The sequence below is a fragment of the Uranotaenia lowii genome, chromosome 1, assembly GCF_029784155.1.
Source record: "Uranotaenia lowii strain MFRU-FL chromosome 1, ASM2978415v1, whole genome shotgun sequence".
NCBI lineage: Eukaryota > Metazoa > Arthropoda > Insecta > Diptera > Culicidae > Uranotaenia > Uranotaenia lowii.
This window is the reverse complement of record NC_073691.1, coordinates 146,435,524-146,454,554: the sequence shown is the minus strand read 5'-3', so window position 1 is coordinate 146,454,554 and position 19,031 is coordinate 146,435,524. Positions and strand designations below refer to the sequence as shown.

The 19,031-nt window shown below is 41.8% G+C and overlaps 1 protein-coding gene across 1 annotated transcript; it reads right to left on the bottom strand.

Moving 5' to 3' along the window:
• Positions 1 to 2,375: 2,375 nt before the first annotated feature.
• LOC129740435 (uncharacterized) lies at positions 2,376 to 18,823 on the bottom strand. Its single transcript, XM_055732104.1, has 3 exons — positions 18,459 to 18,823; positions 17,357 to 18,390; positions 2,376 to 2,857 (listed from the first exon to the last, which is right to left on the bottom strand). Exons 1-3 carry the CDS (start codon positions 18,479 to 18,481, stop codon positions 2,529 to 2,531), a joined length of 1,386 nt encoding a protein of 461 aa, XP_055588079.1. The 5' UTR covers positions 18,482 to 18,823; the 3' UTR covers positions 2,376 to 2,528.
• Positions 18,824 to 19,031: the final 208 nt, after the last annotated feature.

Here is a 19,031-nt window from a genome sequence, read left to right as displayed (position 1 = left end):
AATGCTAGAAACTGATAACTTTCATACGACAAAGCTGAAGTTTGAAGACTTTTATAACTTTATGGAATAAACTAAATTTAGGGTTGCCATAATATGGAGGAATTTCATTCCTAAGATAAATTTTATCAAATCTGTTTTAAGATCTTCAATTAGCTCTTAAAATGTTGATTAGAGCTTAGATTTGAAGTTTTATAGATAAAAATCATTTATTTATTCTATTTAACCTGCTATTTAAAGGTAGCGGCATTTTACAAACATGATGGGGGCATACAAAAACACTATCTTATTACACTTTCCCATCATTATGAAACCATCAAAAAGCTTAAATTTGTTTTACTTCTAATAAGGTTCATTTGAATAAGAAACAAAAACCACCCAACTTTTTGTTTTGAGCTTCTTTACGTATAATTTTTAAAGGTCAAAATATTACATCAAAATGTATCAAAGATATGGTTCACTAGAATTGAATCATCCGGTTATAATTTTCGTCGAGCTGACCGCTGGATTTGGAGTGGTGTCATCTTGCGCAGCTTTCATCTCGGTTAAGGCATCGAAGAACTTGAAAAAAAAAGACCATCCTTCGGCCGTGATCCTGTAAAAATGCAAGCATTTATAAAAAATCTTCAATATTCATTCTTTAGTTAACAAACACTAACCACACTTCATCTTGAAACCCTAGTTTTCTCTGCGTGTAATCTAGTTAAACGAATACCCTATGCACATTTAAACTTAAAAGTAGAAGTAAAAGTAGAAGGAATTCAATAAACTTGTTGAAAATAATGATAATAATATTAAAATTGGTATAATTGTTTTCGATCTGTTAAAATGCGCAGAATTAGGGTCTCAGCTGCCCAGAATTGTTTGACAACTTTTGGAATGCTTTCACTCATGCTGCTCCGGTTTCAATAGGCAACCCACAATTCTGAATAAGGTTCCACTTCCACAGCCCTACCGGTACGATGACTGTATACTCTATGGGCTCAGCCGTCTTAAGACCTAGAGAACTAAAATTTGGCTCGAATGCTCATTAGAACCAGGAATGATGAGAAATTGGCATTCAGGGGTTTTTAAGGACAAGCAATTCTAGAGTTAGTTTTGATTGTGTCGTGTGAGCCATTCGACATGTTTTTTCAACTCTTACCGAAGCTTTTTTCAGATCGATGCATACAGTCGAAAAATTACCACGCCGAACTGTTTATTTTAGGTCATTTTGCATCACGGCAATGGGCGATGGAATCGAAAACTTATACCACTGATCACACTGACATGACACTTAGAACTAAAATTCGACCATTTTCTGGCTTTTTTTTGTCAAGTTGCTTGGTACTTTCTAACTGGGATAGCATTTCTTTAAATCGATCGATGCGTACTCTGGAATCGATATTGCGTACTGTTAGAAAAATTCTTCAAACAAACGAAATCGAGTGTCCAGTCCAGGGACTGAGATAAACGGAGAATCATCGTCAATGATCAAACAAATTTTGCAGCCAATGATTGAATTTGTGGTAATTTGTTGCAATTTGTTAGAGAGAATTAGAAGGTTTAAGTTAAAATGAGAGAAACTGGTGCTCAGAGAGAGTGAAAATGTGCTAATTGTTGCAACTTGTTAAGCAATTGTGGAATTTTGATCATTACCATTCCAAATGCAAAGAACTCTCTCTCCACTGCAATCCCTCGGTCCAGTCAGTATGGTCAGTGGTTATACTTTCTCTCCTTAAGAAAAACCCGTATGATCTGTCAAAAGTTGAGTGAAATTTTAGCTGCATCCGACGCAAAAAACAATATTGTTTCTCTCTCTGAACTCTGGTTTCTCTCATTTTAACTAAAATTTACTCATTTTCCGGCACAATTGACCACACTATCAATCTTAGGCTGCACATTTTGTGTGATCATTGACGTATCTACTCTCTTTATCTCAGTCCCCCGGATCAGCACACATAAATATTCCGTTAAATTAAGTTGTAGATCAAGCAATCGAAGCTGCTGGTCGCTCTGACTTTGATTGAAGTTATCCAGCTTGCAGCATTAATGTCTCTTGGGATATTGGCAGTTAAGCCAGATTTTGTCAACTTCTACCACACGTTTCCAGCATGGAAAATAATAAAAAGGTATAGGTTTTCTGGTTACAACTTTGGTCGGCGCGAGGTGATTATTATGCCAAAACTGACATGTCATCACTCCGGTTCCGACTGTAATTAACCGGCTCTACGACAAATAACGGAAATTTTCAATGAGGAAGTATCCTTTGTATATTTTTTTAGGAAAAATGTGGACGATTGGGACAAGTTTTCTCTTAATTATATCTAAATTCAAACAAAATACATTTTCATTTGAAATGGCTATTAACTATGTACTGAGAAATTTTACATAGGTATTCAATCGAATATGGATTTCTGCTTACGGCAAACTGTTCATAAAACTGGTGGAAAGTCAAAATGGTTTTTACAGAAACGTATAACCTGCTAAAGCTATAAATACAAACAAAATTGTATCCCTGACGATTCTATCAGGACATTCACCTACGATTTTTAGCAGGTATCGTCCGAATCCTGAGCATAACGCCTTCGTTTGATTGTCGAGGTGGTAAGCTCCGGTTCCCCGTAATAATCCTCCTCTTCGTCGTCCTCATTGTGCTGATCGTCACTGTCATTGTTGCCGGCATCGGCTATATCTCGAGCGGCATCGTATGGGCCTGTAAGGGTAACGGTTGACTCGTGGCTCCGGGGAAAAACCCTTTTCCGCAGGTTGGTCGACTTTTGGCACACGATCAACCGAACGAGCCGTTCGTTGGTGCGAGCCAGCAGTTCCTCCTGGTTGCTGTTACCCAGCTCCAGGTGAACCCTTTCGAAAAGTTTCACTGGAATGTGTTGAAAAAAACAGCATTATTCGACGCTCAACAAGAGTGGAAACAAGACGTTGGTTCTGTATTCTTAAGCTAAATATTGAAATTTTGAATAATAAAAAAATAATATTATAATAAGATAAATAATGGGTTAACGGCTGCGGCCGTACCCTAAGTTGCAATGGGTTAACGGCTGCGGTGTGTATGTTTGTGAAAATGATGGATCAAACCATCATTTTCCTGACAGTGTCGTTACACACAATCTTATTAAACATGGTGTCATAATATGGCCTAAATTAGAAGAGGAGCTGGACATCTTTATTTAGTTTAAATTCAGCAGTAGGTTCAAAGATGTCTATTTTTTTTTCATGATCCATGTTGATAAGATGAATGGGAGTTGAAACACTTGCCCTCCCTTCCGCAGAACAATCGCAACATTTGGTAGTGAAAGTATCACAATTTACCATAATAAAAGTTGATACTTTCAATAGGGCATAATTCGTTTGGTTAGGTAGTTAGTTAGTTTAGTCTTACAGAATTAGAAATAGAGAAAACGTGCGCTTGTAATGGATGTTAGGTAAAGGTTATGGTATTCGCCTCCCCAATGCTCTAGTAAGTGTGTATTTGCGGTTTATGAATTTCGTTAGCTTATTCTTAAATCAAGCATTTTACAAGAATTAGAGGCTCATTGGATGGAAATGCTGTTGTTGAAGAATGTTATATTTCATTTGGTTAGACGTTTTATTTAATTATTCACTTTTAGCAGATCTTTACGTTTTTCGATTAGGTTTGAAATTCATCTATGGAAGTATATAATAGAATGTACGGTTTTGAAGAATAACAATGAGTAGGTAGTCCAAATCACAAATTTCGGGCATTTTACAATAGGCACACGCACACGGTATATTTTAATAGAACCCCTATGTAAACTTAGCATAGTTTGTCAGAGAGGCTGACCAGAATAAGTGATTAGGTTTTAGAAGAACAGCATTGTGCATTTCCAGTTCTTTTGACAAGTAGACGATATCGATCAAGATATTAAAGCTAAATTATTACTGGTTTGAGCTAGGCTTCATATTATATATTGATAGATAAAATGAACTAATATCCTATTTTTCTTTTTTTTCTTTTTTCTTTTCTTTTTTCTCTTTTTTTCTTTTTTGTATTTCTTTGCATGTGACCTTCTAATGATGACGAACGAGCCTTCAAGCCATATCCTCTCAACATTGGACCCCTAAGATGGTTTCGAATCCCAAGGATTTAATGAACACCTATAACAGAGTTCTACAACATGGTGAGAGCGTTCCATTATATTTTATTGTTTTAAATTATATATAAATAATGTAGTTAGTTTCGTTGGGATTAATTAAGCGACCTGTCTCAAACCGCCAACGTATTTCCTCCAACTGGTATCATGAGGGGTTAGTTCACTATCTTGTTCTGCTTTAAGTTCATATTCATCCGAAGTGGACTTAAGGAAGTGCAAGATGGTATAGCCAACGTCTCAAGATCGCTTACTATTCTAAGCTGCCTACTCTAAACTTTTATTTCCCTGACCCCTCTACCCACATTTCCTTTTCAGCGTCAGCTTCTCACTCACAGCTATTTAAACGCCACAAAAAAAAAAAAAAAAAAATAATTTATGGCACTAATTGAAATCTAATCAGCTTTTATTTGTATTTCCCCAGGTCCTCTAACGACTTGATGAGTCGCTTTTCCACGGTATGTACTTCATATTTTTATAACATCAGTTAAACTTAAGCGAGTTTCTTCGAAAAGGTAACAAAGGTGTCATAATTTAAGGAACATACTTCTCAATCAATCGTTTTCTTAATATATTCGGCAATCGACCGTTAAATAATCAGTTTTAGAAATCATACCAGATAAATTGATTTTCTAGCAAAATCGGATCAATTAAATTTTGGTTGGTTAATTTACTCGTTAATAACCTGATAGCTAGCCGAATGTGTGATGTATCGAAATTGGGACCGAGAACATTGTTCCGAAAATTGTTCCGGCAAGATTCTGATCACTAATAAAACCTTTAAAAAATATTGTGGCGGTCAGTGTTCCGAATATCACTCATTTTCAATGAATGTTTCTGATTGCCCTTCGCACCTGAACGTACAGCGATCGGGCTTCGTTATTGATTGCTACTCGACCTACCCGATCATCGATCGTTCAATTCATCGCTAAAATACAGATCACCTCACACGATGCTTGCTGTCAAAACAGTGCAGCACCATCATCAAATTGGAATCTCACCAATGCGCAATGCATATGGCGAATCTTGTTGGTCTTCGATCAGGAGTGAATGAATCAGGCAGTGAGTGAGTGATACATGAAGCCGATCATTAGCGTATTTTGTTTGATTTGATATACAGCAAATTAATAAATTTATTTGTTGCTATAACGTTTTTTAACATCAGTATGATTAAAATCAAATTGTAGTTGTGTTTGTGAGGGAAAGATGTTAACTTTCGCCGTGTTTTTCAATTTTTACAAGTTCTTTTATTAAACTGTCGTCCGTCACGTTAAAATTACTGAGAATTTATGGTGTTCCTCACAGTTATTCGATTTTCTCGTCCTGCAAAAAATAATTTTGAATTTCATATAATTCAGGCAGATACTGAGTGAGCTACATTCAGAATGGATCAGTTTGTATCTCAATGATCTCCGATATGCGATGTTTGCTAAACCGATTATTCTGAATGATGCGACTCGGTTTGCATAGCTGATAGGAGCGCTGATCGAGATTGCATACCAGCCAGGCGAAGCAGTTGCGAGAGGCGCTATCGGCTATCCCATTATACAATCAGAATGTTTCCAACAGGAAACGCATCCTGAGTGTTTGTTTTGATTGATATTCGGAACACTGGTGGCGGTTAAAGATGACGTTTTTTCCTCTCATGCCTGTTTCCTACATATGGGTAAAAAATGAAGCGCCTGTATAGTAGTTTATGTCCAAGAATTAAGGTTCTTTCTTATAGGGCATCGGTGCACATATGCAATCCGATTTTAAGCATCCAGGTAATATAATGGCGCCAGCACTAAATTTTACTTCGGAAGTCCGGAGTTTCCGACAAAGAAAAGTGAATACTAGAATGTAGGAAGTCTGTGTTTTGTTGCCAGTTCACCAGCGACGTTTCTAAAATTTTTATTAAAATTCACAATATGTTTTTCTAAACACAGTGGCTCCTGTGACATTTTCTTAGCTATCACGAATCCCATGTGATGCCTTTTGTGTAATATTTTATTTAAAACGGCCTTTAAGTTTTAAGGAATCAAACTCGTTTTGTATGTTTACAATTGTTTGCTCAAGTCTACATCATCACTGTTTGCAGAGAACAGGAAATAGATAGTGAAATATGAAAATAAATAGAATTAAAGACGAAGATCAATAGCTTTTAGAAAAGGGTCATAGCTAACACATCCTTCGCTGGAAGGTTGGGTGGTTTTCCTCGGGTCCGTAAGGAATCAATGAAGAATGTGATATCTTCCCACAGCTATTCACAATTTCTTTCTGTTTATCCTTTTCTTCTCCTATCCTACTCAAAATCAGATTACTGAATTTATAAAAAGTGAACTGGGTCTCAAACAGTTGATTATAGATAGATGATGCCCAATATTAGCTTATTACATGCACTCAATTTTGGGTTACAAAAACCCACACAAAAGCACACCACTGATTGTAAGTGGACACACCCTGGTGCTAAGAGCTCGTGTAGAGCTGTCAAAATAAAAAAGCGCACGAGAAAAGTGCAGCCGACACGCGAAGAAAGCAGCCAAATCAGGAAAAAACGGGAAGCGAAAGGTGCCGGAGCAGGCCGAACTGCCCCGCAAACGAGCGTGCCGGAAACAGCCTTCGAAAGAAGGCCGTTTCACGGGGTTTCAATAAGCCCGAGCCGTGCCAAGGAGTTCGCGCCTAGAATCGCTCCCGGCAGCGCGACTCATTGCTGTTCTTTTTTTTGGCCACAAGAGCCGGATCGAAATCACCGAGCCAAGAGTGATTGGTAGCACAGACACGCGCCCAGGAGCACTCCCGGCGGCGCGAACTAGTATTGTGCGGTGTTTCGGCCACACTACCGGCTACGCATCGAAACTTATCGGGCCAAAGGAATTGGGCTCAGTTAACCCGCGCGCAGGATTATTCCCGGCAGCGCGACGAGACAGTGGTTTACGGCAAGAGTAGCCATACAGTGACAGCACTGTGCTGAAGCGAACCGAAGGAGTTTAGTTCAATATTTCCGCGCCTAGGATCATTCCCGGCAGCGCGATCTTACATTATTTTCCGGCCAGAAGAGCCAAGCAAGAATTGCTTGACGAGCCAAAGGAATTGGGCTCAGTTAACCCGCGCGCAGGATTATTCCCGGCAGCGCGACGAGACAGTGGTTTACGGCAAGAGTAGCCATACAGTGACAGCACTGTGCTGAAGCGAACCGAAGGAGTTTAGTTCAATATTTCCGCGCCTAGGATCATTCCCGGCAGCGCGATTTTACATTATTTTCCGGCCAGAAGAGCCAAGCAAGAATTGCTTGACGAACCGAAAGAGTGTAGTTAAATATTTCCGCGCCTAGGATCATTCCCGGCAGCGCGATCTTACATTATTTTCCGGCCAGAAGAGCCAAGCAAGAATTGCTTGACGAGCCGAAGGATTTGGGCTCAGTTAACCCGCGCGCAGGATCATTCCCGGCAGCGCGACGTGTCAGTGGTTTCCGGCCAGAGTAGCCATACAGTGTCAGCACTGTTCTAGAGTAAAGGAGTGGAGTTCAATTGTCCCGTGCCCAGGATTATTCCCGGCGGCGCGAGTTAGTGTTGTTGTTTTGTTTCGGCCCCAACATCGGCCACGCACAGATCTGCATCGAGCCAGAAGGATATTGGCAGAACCGACGCGCGCCCAGGAGCAATCCCGGCGGCGCGATCCACCATCAGTTTCCGGCCAGAGCCGAATTGCGGTTATTAGCAGCCGTATGTTGTGTTGCTGTTGAATTCCTGTGAGACGAGGCGAAGGAGTTTCGCTTGCTTTTCGCGTGCCTAGGAGGTAAACTCCCGGCGGCGCGACCACCAGCGAGAGTGTTGCTCGGTTGAACGAGCCGAAAGGAGGAGTATTTGTGTACCGGCTCGCAGTGCCGAAGGGAATTGATCCGAGGTGGCGATATCACAGGAGGAAACGGTAAGCTTTAGCTAAGGGGGACTGGTGGGTGGATAAACTTTATCTTTCTCGCGCACAATTGCGTATTTTGTTGAGTTTGCCTGAAAGATCTGTTTGGGACAACCCGCGGCAATAACAGACAGGCAATATTGGCGCCCGAATTTAATAGAACCTTTTAAGATACTACAAGAATTAAAAATGGACATTATTGACTTGAATGATGAGGAAATTGACTACGAGCTTCGACTCAGAAATAAATTTGATCTTGGTTTTAGTAATCGCAGAACGAAACTTAGCGCGTTGCGAAATTTGATCACGGAGGAGAAAAAAGCAAATTCTTATGCTAGATCCTCAACACACGTGATGAACATTGAAGATAATCTCAATTTATGTTTGACTAATTTAGAAGCGATAAAAACAAACGTGCGTAAAGCTGTCAATGAAAATGATACGAATGCTAAACGACAACTATTCTCGCGTCTTGAGCATTACCGTAACAGATTAGATCTTATTCCGAAAGATCAACCGCGAAGTGAATTGTTAGTGCAACTGATGAGTGAAGTGAAACAGTTAAATGCAGCGTTGACATCGAATGAGGATGCAGGTAGAGTAGACAATATTCAGCTAGAGGCAGCATCAAATCTAACGGTTTTGGACAGGATGCCGAGAACCTCCAGCCCATTTAGAGGATTCGACGAAGAGGAACTGAGGTTGAACGATCGACGAACCAGGGGTGCATCTGTACCATCGACAAATCCGGTCAATTTAAGCCGTCAATCAGAAACCATGCAACGAACTGGAGCCATTCCCAAAGCCAGCAACAACACGAGGGAAGGCAACCAGGGCCAGAACAACACCGGAACAAGGAACGACGTCGAATCTAATAAAAGGAATCAACTTGGACTGTTGGAAGAGATTTTGGAGAGGCTTAGGCAGTTACCTATCTCGCAACCACAACAAGCAGCTCAAATTCATCAAGCACCTCAACAAAACATTAATGCAGCTCTTCAGCAATCGGGAATGCAACAAGTGCATCATCTTCCTGAACGTGGAAATTCACAGCGCGATCGAGGAGTGCATCGAGACAACCAGAACAACGAAATGTCTCAGGAGCTTCGCGACGAAGTACTGCTGTCGATTCTGAGAGAGCAGAACAGGCACCAGAGAGGACCAAGAGGAAAACCAATTCACGCATGGCCTTTCAAATACGACGGAAAAGGAAGTCCGCTAGACCTGATCGTGTTCATCAAGAAAGTAGAAAAATTTGCAATGACCGACGACATGAATGGTGACGAATTGATGTCACAAATAAAATTTCTTCTGGTTGGAAAAGCCTTAGACTGGTTCTGTTTAGCATGCAATGCGTACATCTCTTGGGATGAATTTAAAACAAGAATAAAACAACAATTTATTCCTAGAGACTTTGCACAGTGGATAAGAAAACAAGTCTACTGCAGAGTACAAAAACCCAATGAATCATTTGAGACTTTTCATTGGGAGTTGACGTTAATGTTCGGCGCAGCTGATCCTCCATTTTCGGAGATGGACCAGTTCCACATTATGAGAACAAATTTAAATCAACACTTCCGATTAGTATCGATTGCCGCGCAAGTATCATCGCTAGCCAGCTTAATTAAAGTTTGCGAAGAGGTGGATGAAGCAAACATTAATGGCAGTAGCTTCGCAGGCAATTCACATCGACCACAAGAGCTCGGACGTGCAAATGTTTACAGGCAGTTAAGACCACAGCTACAAAGGGACAACAGGCCAACAACACAGCAAGGGATTAACGCAATCGAAACCGAAAACACACCCCAATGGAATTCGCCATTAGTTCAGCAGAACGTGCCGGATATGTCACAGCAGTATAGCAACACAAATGCAGGTTTAAATCCAGCGATGCAGAACTATGATCTTTCAACGGAAGGGCAGACTGCCGAACCCAGATACGGGAACGAATTCATTGGAGCAAGTTTCAACGCAGTTCAGGTGGATAATCAAGGGCGAAACCAAAGAATGCCGAATCGCCAAACAACAGCAAACACGACATCAATGTTGAGATGCTGGCAATGTGGCAGAGACGATCATTTCTTCCTAACGTGCCCATACCCCAAAACACACCTGTTTTGTTATCGATGCGGAAAACAAGGATACACTGTGAGGAATTGTACCGACTGTATTCAGATGGCCAGAGATCTCATGCACAACCATCCGGGAAACGCCAGAGGCGGCAACTGTTAGAGGGTCCAAATTTGCTGCCCAAGACAAAAACCGACCCCACAGAATCTATAGTAAAAAACTTTGGACATTCAAACATAGCTGTACACAACATCTCCACATTTGACAATAGACCGTATCTTGATGTGACATGTAGAGGAATCCCAATGAAAGGAATGCTAGACACAGGAGCAATGTGCTCACTCCTAGGAGGTAGTAAAACTGAAATAGCAGAAACCCTCAAACTTCAGAAAATTCCAGGTCGAGGATCAATATTTACGGCCGACAACACAAAACACAAAATATCACACTACGTCATGTTACCGATAGAACTCAAGGGTAAGCGGCACGTAATGCCAGTAATATGTTTAGAAAATTTGCCTGATAGTTTTATTCTGGGAATGGATTTCTTTAACAAATTTCAAATGAAATTACTAGTGAACAGCATCTCTGAAGAAAACAATGCTCGCCTAAACAGTCTATCTGAGCAACAAAAACAGCAGTTGAAAGAAGCAGTCGAAGAATTCCCTTCATCTGAATCGACAGGCAAGCTAGGAAGAACGCATCTGTACACTCACGCAATTGACACCAATGGAGCAAAGCCAGTGAAGCAACGGTTTTACACAATGTCTCGTTTTATCCTACAAGATGTAAACAAAGAAGTTGACAGGATGTTAAAAATGGGCGTGATAGAAGAAGCCTTCTGCTGTCCGTGGAACTCGCCAGTAGTAGCAGTTCGCAAGAAAGATAACTCCATACGCTTATGTTTGGACGCGAGAGGATTGAACAAAATTGTAGTTCCTGAAGCTTTTCCCATTCCGCAAATAGCAGCCATAATGCAGAATCTCAGTGGATGTAAATGGTTGGCATCAATCGACCTAGAAGCAGCTTTTTGGCAGATACCGTTAGAAGACAGCTCGAAACCAAAAACCGCATTCACAATTCCACAGCGAGGTCACTTCCAGTATTGCGTAGTTCCATTCGGCCTTTGCACCGCAAGTCAAGCACTTGCTAGAGTCATGACGAGCCTGTTCATTGATCTGGAACCCGAGGTTTTCGCTTATCTAGATGATATTATCATCGCAGCTAATTCTTTCGAAAGATTCACACACCTGTTAAGAGAAGTAGCATATCGGTTAAGAAACGCAGGATTCACTATCAATAAAAAGAAATCAAGCTTCTGTTTGCCCAAATTGAAATATTTAGGATATATCCTAGATGAGAACGGTTGGAATGTAGACCCTGACAAAACTTCCGCAATCACAAACTTCCCACAACCAAAAAACCGAAAAGATGTTCAACGTTTTCTAGGAATGGCGGGCTGGTATAGGCGCTTCATCAACAACTTTGCCAAGATTGCTGTGCCGCTGACGGAACTGACAAAAGCGAAGACAAAATTTCGATGGGGTGAAGCTGCTGAACTAGCATTCCAACGTTTGAAACAGTGTCTCACAACTGCACCAGTTCTCACCACACCAGACTACGCAAAGCCATTCCAGATAGCATGTGACGCAAGCGAAACAGCCATTGGAGGCGTACTGACTCAAGGAGAAGAGGCAGCGGAAAAACCAATATGCTATCACTCTGAAAAACTATCGTCATCCGAACGAAAATATTCACCAACTGAGCGTGAATGTCTGGCAGTAATACGATGTATTGAGAAATTCAGGGGCTATGTCGAAGGCTCACGATTCACTGTTTTTTGTGACCACGCCAGTCTCGAATACCTAAGAAATATGAAAAATCCATCTTCACTGATGTCTCGGTGGATTCTGCGGCTCAACGCATTTCAATTCGACATAAAATATCGAAAAGGAGCTTTAAACAAAGTGCCGGACTGCTTAAGCAGAATCGAAATTAATTCCGTAGAAGTTACAAATGATTCATGGTATTCGAACTTAGCTAGAGGTATTACCGAAGATCCTGATAAATTCCCGAATTTTCGTATAATCCAAAATGAGCTGTTCAAACACTGCTCCACTACGGACGTAGTAGGCGCTAAAACCTTCATCTGGAAGCAAGTCATCCCTCAAGAAGCCAGATTGGAAATTCTAAGGAAATATCACGACATACCAACTGCAGCACACTTAGGCGTAGATCGCACTCTACAGAAGATCCAGAAATCGTTCTACTGGCCGCGCATGGTGATAGATGTAAAAAAGTATGTTCGCAACTGTTCTGTATGCAAGGCGGTTAAAGCTCCGAACGAATGTTTAACTCCAACTATGGGAGGTTTAAAACCTGCTTCGCAACCATGGGAGTTGATATCAATAGATTGGGTTGGCCCACTGGTGAGATCGAAAAAGGGAAACACTGTAATCCTCGTAATAGTCGACTGGTTTACCAAGTATGTACTTGCTCAACCATTCAGATCCGCTGAAACCCAGGAAATGATCAATTTCTTGGAAAAATACGTTTTTCTAAAATTTTCTACACCCCGAATTATATTAACTGACAATGGATCACAGTTTAAAGCAATCGCATTCGTCTCATTACTTCGTAGGTACAAGATAGAACACATGAAAACTGCATACTATACGCCCATGTGTAATAACGCCGAGCGGGTGAACCGCACGCTCATCACCTGTGTTCGAGCACTCATTGACGAGGACCATCGAGCGTGGGACGAACATCTACAACAAATTGTTTGCGCAATCAACACAGCGAAACACGAAGTATCTGGAATCTCGCCACACTTCGCGAACTATGGTCGAGAAATGATCGTCTTCACCGAGAACTACAAGCTGCAAGGTCTTAACTCTTCCATGAATCCTCAAGAACAGCAAGAAAATCGTATCAAAGCATTAGCGAAGGTGCACGACTTCGTCAGACAACGAATACAAGATGCTCACGAAAAAAGTAGAGCAAGGTATGACCTTCGAGCCCGCACCAGGAGTTGTGAGGTAGGCCAACTAGTCTGGAGAAGATCATTCCATCTGTCGTCGAAGCTTAAACAGGAAACAAAAAAGTTGGGACCCAAATTTATTCCTTGCTTCGTCAGAGAGCGAATAGGCGCCAACAACTACCGGCTAGAAGACGTGTCCAGTGATCACCAGGGCATATATCATGCAAAAGATATAAAAACCAATTAGAAACAGTCATCAAATATAGAGCTATGCAAGAAGATAACCATCAACCAACAAAAAACACCAAAACACGCACAGCGGTAAGAAAAACAACAACCGTCCACCGAACGAGAAACATCGGCAATACAAAAGCTATGTCCGAAGACAAACGTCAACCAACACACAGAATAAAAATACGCCAAGCGGACACTACATTCACCAATCATGACAAAACTACAATCAACACAGCTATGAACGACGACAAGATCAACGAACTACGTCAGCACCACCAGAACACCAAAATACGCACAGCGGTAAGAAAAACAACAACCCGTCAACCGAACGAGAAACATCGGTAATACAAAAGGCTATGTCCGAAGACAAACGTCAACCAACAAGCAGAATAAAAACACGCCCAGCGGACACCACATTCATCAAACATGACAAATCAACAATCAACACAGCTATGAACGACGACAAGATCAACGAACAACATTTAGCAACACTAAAACACAAAATACGCACAGCGGTAAGAAAAACCACAATTCACTGAACGCGAAGCATCGGCACACTTCACAGCTATGCACGAAAACACCAGTCAACGTACTATGCCCAAAGTCAACACTCAAGCCAAAAACACGCCATTCGTGAAAGATAGAATCCCAGCAACCGAACATGACCAATTGACAAAAACAAGTTCAATTTGTCAAGAAAAACCCATACCTGCAGCATTGAATATCAAGAAACAACTGTCAAGATGTCAACTTACAATATCGCTAAAGAAAAGTCAAACAAATCAAAAAATCCAAGTCAAACTATAACTATTCATATAATGTCCTTAATAATAAGCCCTCGTTTGTAGTATAAGTCGCCATTATCTAAGAAAAGAACCAACAAATCCACCACCAACAAGTTCCACCTTTCCAAATCTAAAGCAATAACCATAATGCCATATTACAAATTAACGTCAATAGTTCAATAGGGAGAAGTAACTATTAGCAGTAAGCATATCTTCCAGAACTTAGCTGGAGAGCTGATTGAAACTTATAACAATCAGTCAAACTTTAGTTTGAGTATTAGCCCTATTTTAGCTGCAAGCGCTATGCAGTTTTGAAACAAAACAAAACACTCATCGTAGCTGCAAAATTGCAGAAGGATTTATCGAGAGTGCACCATTTTAACTATTGAAACTTCTCCCTAAGAACCCCACAATCAAGAACCGCCATCAAACAAGAACCACCAAACCATAGCCCATATCAAACCATCCAACCACACCACAGTCAAACCATAATCAGGAGAAGAAATATAATTAGCAGTAAGAAATCTTCCAGAACACAGCTGGAATGCTGATTGATCATACTGACATCAGTGAAACTTTCGTTCGAGATTCAAGAATTAGGCCTAAGTTCATTGCAAACACCTTGCAATTAGAAGAAAAATGAACACTCGTCGTGGCTGCAAGTTAGCAGAAAGATTTGTCGACAGTGTATTAGTTAAGTAACTAAGACTTCTCCTGATATTACCGGCAACCTAAAAATTTTGTGAATTTGTCATAAAAATTCACAAAATTTTAATGTAAAAAGTGGATTGTATTACATGCACTCAATTTTGGGTTACAAAAACCCACACAAAAGCACACCACTGATTGTAAGTGGACACACCCTGGTGCTAAGAGCTCGTGTAGAGCTGTCAAAATAAAAAAGCGCACGAGAAAAGTGCAGCCGACACGCGAAGAAAGCAGCCAAATCAGGAAAAAACGGGAAGCGAAAGGTGCCGGAGCAGGCCGAACTGCCCCGCAAACGAGCGTGCCGGAAACAGCCTTCGAAAGAAGGCCGTTTCACGGGGTTTCAATAAGCCCGAGCCGTGCCAAGGAGTTCTTGTTCTTTTTTTTGGCCACAAGAGCCGGATCGAAATCACCGAGCCAAGAGTGATTGGTAGCACAGACACGCGCCCAGGAGCACTCCCGGCGGCGCGAACTAGTATTGTGCGGTGTTTCGGCCACACTACCGGCTACGCATCGAAACTTATCGGGCCAAAGGAATTGGGCTCAGTTAACCCGCGCGCAGGATTATTCCCGGCAGCGCGACGAGACAGTGGTTTACGGCAAGAGTAGCCATACAGTGACAGCACTGTGCTGAAGCGAACCGAAGGAGTTTAGTTCAATATTTCCGCGCCTAGGATCATTCCCGGCAGCGCGATCTTACATTATTTTCCGGCCAGAAGAGCCAAGCAAGAATTGCTTGACGAGCCAAAGGAATTGGGCTCAGTTAACCCGCGCGCAGGATTATTCCCGGCAGCGCGACGAGACAGTGGTTTACGGCAAGAGTAGCCATACAGTGACAGCACTGTGCTGAAGCGAACCGAAGGAGTTTAGTTCAATATTTCCGCGCCTAGGATCATTCCCGGCAGCGCGATTTTACATTATTTTCCGGCCAGAAGAGCCAAGCAAGAATTGCTTGACGAACCGAAAGAGTGTAGTTAAATATTTCCGCGCCTAGGATCATTCCCGGCAGCGCGATCTTACATTATTTTCCGGCCAGAAGAGCCAAGCAAGAATTGCTTGACGAGCCGAAGGATTTGGGCTCAGTTAACCCGCGCGCAGGATCATTCCCGGCAGCGCGACGTGTCAGTGGTTTCCGGCCAGAGTAGCCATACAGTGTCAGCACTGTTCTAGAGTAAAGGAGTGGAGTTCAATTGTCCCGTGCCCAGGATTATTCCCGGCGGCGCGAGTTAGTGTTGTTGTTTTGTTTCGGCCCCAACATCGGCCACGCACAGATCTGCATCGAGCCAGAAGGATATTGGCAGAACCGACGCGCGCCCAGGAGCAATCCCGGCGGCGCGATCCACCATCAGTTTCCGGCCAGAGCCGAATTGCGGTTATTAGCAGCCGTATGTTGTGTTGCTGTTGAATTCCTGTGAGACGAGGCGAAGGAGTTTCGCTTGCTTTTCGCGTGCCTAGGAGGTAAACTCCCGGCGGCGCGACCACCAGCGAGAGTGTTGCTCGGTTGAACGAGCCGAAAGGAGGAGTATTTGTGTACCGGCTCGCAGTGCCGAAGGGAATTGATCCGAGGTGGCGATATCACAGGAGGAAACGGTAAGCTTTAGCTAAGGGGGACTGGTGGGTGGATAAACTTTATCTTTCTCGCGCACAATTGCGTATTTTGTTGAGTTTGCCTGAAAGATCTGTTTGGGACAACCCGCGGCAATAACAGACAGGCAATAAGCTTTGAAAAACCTTGTGGTCCGCGGACCTTAAGCTTGTCGATCGTTTAAAAACCCAAATGATCGAGAGATCGATAGTTACTATACTATAACCATGGTTAAGAATATGTATAGGAACACAAACTTCTATGACTGGATATTAGGTTCAAAAATGGACATCACAGTACGATGCAGGCTTTCTGAGAAATGCGCTTTATAAACAAAGTCTTGTTAAAGAAGAAGCCGACAAGGCATGGTGGCTATACACTATGTTACTTAATGGTTATTTTACCTCTTTTTTTTTCAATAGTCGAAAATATTAGTACCAGCAACTCGTAATGTACTACGGCGACAATTCAAAACACGGCGATTTTCTACTTTCGTTACAACTCTAGCTACGACTCTTTCTAGGGATAGAGAGCTGGTTCATGTCTTGCCAGCTTTCAGGAAAACTTTTCCCACTGCCCTTCTTCTGAGGTTTTTTCTCAAACCCAATGCCCAGACAATGTTAAAAAGACGCGCGAGTAGTTTAAGCATTTTTTGGTGGTCGTAGTCGACCATTCCTTAGTTAGCCATTACGCTTTAGGGACGCTCTCTCGATCTTAGGTCAAGAAGCGTCGCTTACACTGAGTAAATCTAGATTTTCAAAGAGTTTAACTAAAATTACTAACGATATTGCCAATAAGCTTCTTCATAATGTGAACCTTTTGCTTTTTCTGAATTTGGTTAGAAAGAAGCGTTTCGACGAAAACATTTACTTAAGTTATTAAATAATCAAAACCATTGTAACCTGCGGGCCCATTGGCGGAAACAAAATGCGAAATTTTCATAAATCCAATCAATGCATGACTCTATGGCGATACAGACGACGATACTTACATCCAATTGCCGCCAGCTTCTGGGGACACAAAGCTGCCTTCGGTGGAAGATTCCTATGGGCGTTGGATTTTCTACCGGTTACACTGGAATAGGCAAGAGTTTCTTCTCCGAAAACGGCGACAGCAAGCTTGGCTACGAATGTCCGATCTCCTCGTTCCCCCACGCCCGATTTGTAGTTGATGCATTCGAGTAGTTCGACCGTAATGTTAGGGAGAGCGGCATGCAGTTTGAACCCAAGGCTGCCGTCTCCGTTCTCCGAGCTCCGCGAGTTACTGCTGGTCGCTTCCGATATGTTCGGCACCGGGCGAGTCGCTTTGCAGATTTTCAGCACTTCTTCTGTTGATTTCAGTTTCATTTTCTGTTCCCGGTAGGCTTTTTGCAACAACTCATTGTTCATTTGCAGCACTGAATACTTTTCTTTCCAGTCGATTCCATCGGTTGTATCATCGGATGGATTGGGGATAACATGATTCTTGATATCAGGGCAATTGTCAACAACAATGTATTCTATTGGCTCAGCAACCGACGTTCTTGAATCATTTAGCACCGTAGGAACTGTCGATCTTGAATCATTTAGCGCAACAGTTTGTTGTGAGCCTGAGTTATTTTCCTTCATAGCCTTTTGAACGCGTGCCATAGCTTTGCGTTCTAGTTCCTTTATTTCCCTTTTCAGATAATTTTGTATCTCTTTTTGTATGGTTCCATAATACCGATTATTAGACGAACTACTCAACGGATCCGTGTCTCCGTTATCATATTCAGCGCTTCTATTGTCATCATCGTCGAATCCAAACTTTACCGCCCGGCTGGCCTGAAGCTGTCGATCGTTATCTAAACATTTCTTCCGGTAGCCATAGAATTGGTTGACTATGCGGACACAACTGCTGCACACCGGACACGGAAAATCTTTCTCATAGCAGATTTTGATCGACGTACATGCGTAGATCATGTTCATGAACTCTTGGTTGGGCTCTCCGGTAGGCGGAAAGATTGCATCGGTCAGGTTGTTATCCGAAAAACACAACCGGCAACGACTGCAAGCAAAAAGGTTTAGGTTATTAAGTTTCAGCCCGACACGGGTACATATTTGTTTAAATCTTACCTAAGCTCGCTGTAGTTGGTCATTTTGTCCTAACTTTGGAGCTGCAAGAAGCACTTTTCCAAGATATATTTTTTTTAATTGTCTTAAAACATCAATAAAACCTAATCTACGACCGTAATGGTTTCTACTGCACTGCATGTGCTTATTTTGGTTTCTTCTGGTGTTATTACGTACAGGTTACGTACGAGTGCATGTATGTATTGTGATGTTTTTGAAATCGAACGTGGTGAAATGTCTGAAAATTATGTGCGCCCTGCTCTGTCAGTAGGTATTCACCACTTTCCAGTTTTTTCGGGGAACGTTTTCCTATTTTTGATAAATTGTTCAATATAGGTATTTGAATACCTATTTTTAACATAATTTTATCGTAACCGTACATCTTTTTAATTTATTAACGTCCACGCTGCACTCAGAAATGAATAAAATATTAGAATAATTAGTTTTCAGGTATTCGGTTATTTCTCTGACAAAATAAGGTGGAAGAAATGAAGCAATGCATAAAATTTAATAACCGCGATATTTTTTCTCAAACAAACGCTTTGTATTGTGTGCGTTTCAGCCTCAGGAGCACGT

Coding starts and splice junctions, on each gene's coding strand:
- LOC129740435 (XM_055732104.1), bottom strand. CDS start 18,481: ATGACCAACTACAGCGAGCTTAG. Junction 18,391..18,458: donor ACCAACTACAGCGAGCTTAG/GTAAGATTTAAA, acceptor TTTTGCTTGCAG/TCGTTGCCGGTTGTGTTTTT. Junction 2,858..17,356: donor GAAGCTGGCGGCAATTGGAT/GTAAGTATCGTC, acceptor AACACATTCCAG/TGAAACTTTTCGAAAGGGTT.